Here is a 6140-nt window from a genome sequence, read left to right as displayed (position 1 = left end):
TAGTAGTAGTTTATGATAGCGGTAGCAGGAAACATTTTTTTAAAACCTTCAATAGAAAACGTCATATATTATCGAGATGGTGATAGGAAAAATGGGAAGACTTGTAGCGAGAGGCAGAAGAATAGGAAGAGGAAAGGAAAAGAAGAGTAAAAAAAAAAGGAAAACAGAGAAAGGAAGAGAAAAGCGTAACGGTTACCAGGATTTCAGAGTGGAGATGTATCGGATGTCCGCATCCACATCTGCATCCACGGAATCTCCACATACACATCCGCAGTTCTGATAAATAAAACATACGCATCCGCACATGATGAAATAAATACCAAAATCCGCATCCGCACCACACACAAAGTGGATGTGGCGGATATATTTTATACACTACAGAATACAGAGTGCAGGGGTTGCAAAGTTGAAGAAAATTCATTCATGTATGTTTACTTAATTATCTACTAAACTTACATTTCATTTTCTTTCAAATTTTAAGTTTGCAAAAAGGCAAAAGGAGAGAGAGAATTTCACACAGTGAATATGTATGTAACATGTAAATACGTAAAAGTATGTATGTATGTATGTATGTATGTATGTATGTATGTACTGTGTAAGAGTACTGTATGTACTACAGGTAAAATTGCATAAGTAATTAAGTATGAAGGGAAACATTCTGGCTGGCGAGAGAGAGAGAGAGAGAGAGAGAGAGAGAGAGAGAGAGAGAGAGAGAGAGAGAGAGAGAGAGAGAGAGAGAGAGAGAGAGAGAGAGAGAGAGAGAGAGAGAGAGAGAGAGAGAGAGAATCCTGGTAACACAACATATGTAAGATAACAAAACACAGTATTGTGCAACAAAAGCAGCTGTCATCTGGCAATAATTGGTGCTACAGAGTGATCTTATACCAAAATCCTTAACACATTTGCATCAACATCCGCATTCATGAAGATGTCAGAATTTCATATTATCAGCATCCCCATCCGCATCCGCTATTTGGCAGAAACTGATATCGGCATCGCTTCTGTATTGGCAAAATTTGTACATACGACATCCGCATACACATGCGCATCCGCGGATCTGAATTCTGACATCCGATACATCTCTATTTCAGTATTAAAGGAATGTGAAGACTGAGAAAAAGAGAGAGAGAGAGAGAGAGAGAGAGAGAGAGAGAGAGAGAGAGAGAGAGAGAGAGAGAGAGAGAGAGAGAGAGAGAGAGAGAGAGAGAGAGAGAGAGAGAGAGAGACGGTAGAAAAGGACGAGGCGATAAAAAGATGGAGAAAAGAAAAGGATGGATGGAAAAGAGGGGAGGGAAGAAGAGGGGAGAGAGAAAGAGGGGAGGGAGGAAGAGGGGAGGGAGGGAGGATAGATAGGAACGACTGTCCCCTTCCTTCAAATAAAGAGTAAAATGAAATTGCCACTTAATAGAAGTTCCTGTTTTTGTCAGTCCCCGAATCAGTCCGCTTCCTGTTGTTCATTTTTCATTACCAAGCAAACAAACGGGGTTATTCATTGCCGTCCTTTAAACACGCTCAGGAAAAAGAGAAAAGTTGACCCGCATCACATTCTGAACTCTAACTAAAGGCAACTTGCTTTCACATCATGCTTATGTCCAGCCCGAGCTACCCTTTCTTATTTTTTTTTCTTTCTCCCACAGCATATAATTTCTTCCATCATGCTACTCCTCCATCTCCTCCCCCAAAACTGTACCCACCTATTTTGACCTCTTCCTTCTCCTTGTTCTCTCACACAAATGTTCCCATCTTTGTCTTGACCTTCTCCTCCATCTTTTCCTCATCTTCCTCCTCCTGCTCTTGCTCCAGTTTCATCATCACCATCATCATCATACTTACGATCATCATGAACTTCCATAAATGTAATCTCTTTTTGTAACTGTTTGTTTTATATTAATTCACGATTATACTTTCACAATTCGAGGGGGTCTGTTCGATAAATCATATTCCAGACATCCACCCTTTACTTCCTCTCCTTTCATAACAAAAAGGAAAGCTGCTTGCGACGGGAGGATTTAGTGAAGTACCCGAGAGATTCCTTGCGTCCGATAGGAAAGGGGAATCGAACCGTGGTCACCTAATCTACTCGTAGTCACGACAACCTGTCCTTGGTCACATTTCTCTAATCACCAAAAAAGTCTTGAAGGGATTAAAAAGATCTGCTGTTGTTATTCTTTCTTTGTATTCCTTTATATTCCTTCGCCTTCTCTTCCTCTGTGTCTCCTTCATATTCCTTCTTCTTCGCCTCCGTCGCTTGTGCCATCCTATTTCTCTCTGCATGCTACTGTACTTCTCAAAAAAAAAAAAAAAAAAACACTCGCAAGGACTAACAGACAGACTGCTGTTTTTCATCCTTTGTGTTCCTGTCTTCTCCTTCTTCTTCTACTTCTTCTTCTTCTTCTCCTAAAACTGCTCTTCTTAACATCACTAAAACCACGCCTTTCTCCACCCACTTCATTTCCTCTCTTACCAACAACTTAATCTCCACTACAACCTTCCCTTCCTCCTCCTCCTCTCCATCCTCCTCCTCTTCTCCAGCGGTACTTTTTCCCTCGCCCGTCCTCCGCTTCCTCCAATGACTGAAGAAGACGAGGATGAGAAACACAAGTACCTCGAGGATATGACCAAAACTTTACTAATTGTGGCCCGGCACGAGGCTTTGTTTTTTTTTTAGAGAGAGAGAGAGAGAGAGAGAGAGAGAGAGAGAGAGAGAGAGAGAGAGAGAGAGAGAGAGAGAGAGAGAGAGAGAGAGAGAGAGAGAGAGAGAGAGAGAGAGAGAGAGAGAGAGAGAGAGAGAGAGAGAGAGAGAGAGAGAGAGAGAGAGAGAGAGAGAGAGAGAGAGAGAGAGAGAGAGAGAGAGAGAGAGAGAGAGAGAGAGAGAGAGAGAGAGAGAGAGAGAGAGAGAGAGAGAGAGCAATCACACGCGAAAAATACTATAAGAATTATTTTCCACTTTCCCTACATCGGATGCAAGCACACACACACACACACACACACACACACACACACACACACACACACAAGAGCACTTTATGTCCGCGTTGGTCCATAAAGTGTCCTCTCAGTTAGGCAAAGAGAAACACCATTCGTTTGTTTATGATTCCAACTTAAAAGTAAACGAGAGAGAGAGAGAGAGAGAGAGAGAGAGAGAGAGAGAGAGAGAGAGAGAGAGAGAGAGAGAGAGAGAGAGAGAGAGAGAGAGAGAGAGAGAGAGAGAGAGAGAGAGAGAGAGAGAGAGAGAGAGAAAGATTGTAACATAATATACAATCAAATTTACCTTGAAACGTGAACAGAAAAAAAGAAAACAGAAAACGATTTATTACTACCTGAAAAATAATCAAGCTCTGTTATTATATCCACAGGTGCGATCGATGTCCCTTTAAACACGTGCAAATTGCATTGAAAAAAAAAAAAAAAAAGGGGCGCACACACAAACAGTACACAACATTAACTGACCGTCCGACACAGAGGAAATTGGACAAAAAATAAATCGCTTACACACACAAACACACACACACACACACACACACACACACACACACACACACACACACACACACACACACACACACACACACACACACACCAAACTGAATGCCCCACTACCCTTTAAAAAAAAATGCGCTGATCAAGTACAGGAAACCAAAAAAAGTGGAAAAGCAAACATAAACACACATACTTTCATACACACTCACCTACCTCTCCGACCCTCCTATCCATCCCCCCCCACACACACACACACACACACACAAACACTACAGCACTAACACCACCAGACAACAGCCTCCCTAACTCAACACAATAAAAGCCCAATGTTGCTGTGCTCTGCTGTCCATCATCCCCTTGTGCTCCATAATGAAAAAAAAAAAAAAACACAATATTACTGGTCTTGCTTTATTATTTCCATTACTTTAATCTTTATTTAACTCAGTGCGTTTTTTTTTTTTTTAATACAGGTGCATATTTGTTATTGTGTGTCAGTTTCAGATCCTGCGATATAATTGTGAACGTGTGTGTGTATGTGTGTGTGTGTGTGTGTGTGTGTGTGTGTGTGTGTGTGTGTGTGTGTGTGTGTGTGTGTGTGTGTGTGTGTGTGTGTGTGTGTGTGTGTCCATCTCTCTCTCTCTCTCTCTCTCTCTCTCTCTCTCTGAGGTGGGTGAGCGAGGAACGTAAGAGCCAATGAGGAGCGAGCAATGATATCGACTCGAGCTATGATTGGTGGGTTACGCCCTTACCTTACACACCTGTCCGCGAATAGGAGGCGACCTGCGAGGGGAAAAGGCTCCTTTGTCGCCCTTATTGAGAGAGAGAGAGAGAGAGAGAGAGAGAGAGAGAGAGAGAGAGAGAGAGAGAGAGAGAGAGAGAGAGAGAGAGAGAGAGAGAGAGAGAGAGAGAGAGAGAGAGAGAGTTTAAATATGTTTTGATGGGAATAATAAAAATTTTGTTTTCCTTCCCCAAAAAAGTTGCAATTCAAAGAAACGTAATTGATTATATAACAAATGACCGTTGTAAATTAAATCATCAATTATACAAGCTCTAAACCCGATGCAGGTACCATGATAATAATAATAATAATAATAATAATAATAATAATAATAATAATAATAATAATAATAATAATAATAATATAATAATAATAATAATGTAAATAATGAAAAGATTATGAGCAGGAGTTAATAATAATCAGGACGAGAATATTAAAGGAAAGGAGAGAAGGCGGGGCATGAAATTTTCATTAGTAGGCTTCCATCAAGGCAAGGAAAATGAGACCGCTGACCAGAGTCAAATGAGACTCCCGACAAAGGTTATCCAAACATGACCTCACTGCTGCCAGCGAACAAATGAGAAACTGAAGTGCAGAAAATACATGAAAACTGACTACAAGTGTAACTCAATGAAATGAAAATAAGCAATAAACAAGTGAATGTAAAATCATCAGCCTTAAAAAAAAAAAAAAAATGCAAAAATAATGAATAAATTGATATATAATGAAATAAAATGAAACAATAGGTAACAGAACAATAATTAGGCCACTTGCCCCCCCAAAAAATAGAATTACAAAAGATCTTTCCGTAATTACTAACCCATTTGGTACCATTTTCTTGTTCTGCAGCCACCGCCAAACATTTTACTGACGAGAAATTATGAAATCTATTCTTTTCCATCCCCTTTTTTCTAGTAAGGTTTCTTGTAAGGTTTCTATTTACAGCTTTTACTGCTGTGAATTTCTCCATATCGCAGTGAAATGGATTAAACGGAAAATAGACATAAATAACGAAAACACAAGTTATATATAGAATCAATACCATCGAAGTTGAAGGAAAAATTAAATGGAAGCTGAGATTAAATGAAGCCTATTAAAGAAAATTATAAAAGAACGAAGAAAAAATTAAAATAAAGAAATCTGTTAAAAGAGAAGGCAAAATTAATTACACAACAACGCTACAGAGAAAAAAAAAGAAAAAAGAAAAAAAAATTAACTCTACTACAAAAGAACTACAAAATCAATTAAAGAAAAGCAGTACACAACAAAAACTATTATCAGTCATACGAAAAAATTCTCAAGATATGAACGAACCATTAAACGTAAGACATACAAAAACCTCTTGACTGCGAAAACAGTCAGAAAAGAAAAAAAAAAATCTCAGCCAAAAGAACAATAGCGTAAAATTAATAAACAAACTTAAAGATGCTGTTATGACATTCATCATTCTAATCAAGGCGGCCGATGAGAAGTCCAAAAGAGCGGCAGGAATATATAAACAGCCCCCCTCAAAAAAATAAAGGGAAAAAAATAAGAATCCTTAAATTAAATCCCCGTTAAGGAGTGAATGAGATTTTTGAAGCCGAAATTAAAGGTGAAATGAGAGAGAGAGAGAGAGAGAGAGAGAGAGAGAGAGAGAGAGAGAGAGAGAGAGAGAGAGAGAGAGAGAGAGAGAGAGAGAGAGAGAGAGAGAGAGAGAGAGCACGCATGATAGAAGACAGACGGACGGACGGACGGACGGACAGACAGGCAGACAGACAGGCAGCCAGAATAGAAGACAGACGGGCAGACAGACAGAGACAGAGACGAGCAGATAGACTGACAGACTGAATGAATGAATGAATATCTGACAGAGTGAAAACCAGACACACAGACAAACGTA

The 6140-nt window shown here is 39.6% G+C and overlaps 1 protein-coding gene across 1 annotated transcript in view; it reads left to right on the top strand.

Moving 5' to 3' along the window:
* Positions 1–922: 922 nt before the first annotated feature.
* Positions 923–6140, top strand: part of LOC135088884 (KH domain-containing, RNA-binding, signal transduction-associated protein 3-like) — a 58264-nt gene continuing 53046 nt past the window's right edge. Inside the window, 1 exon segment of the mRNA XM_063983946.1 lies at positions 923–1003. Coding sequence (XP_063840016.1) covers positions 923–1003 — 81 coding nt within the window.

This window comes from Scylla paramamosain, chromosome 32, assembly GCF_035594125.1.
Source record: "Scylla paramamosain isolate STU-SP2022 chromosome 32, ASM3559412v1, whole genome shotgun sequence".
Classification (NCBI taxonomy): Eukaryota; Metazoa; Arthropoda; class Malacostraca; order Decapoda; family Portunidae; genus Scylla; species Scylla paramamosain.
Note: the sequence above shows the minus strand (reverse complement) of the source record. Positions and strands in the feature narration are given on the sequence as shown.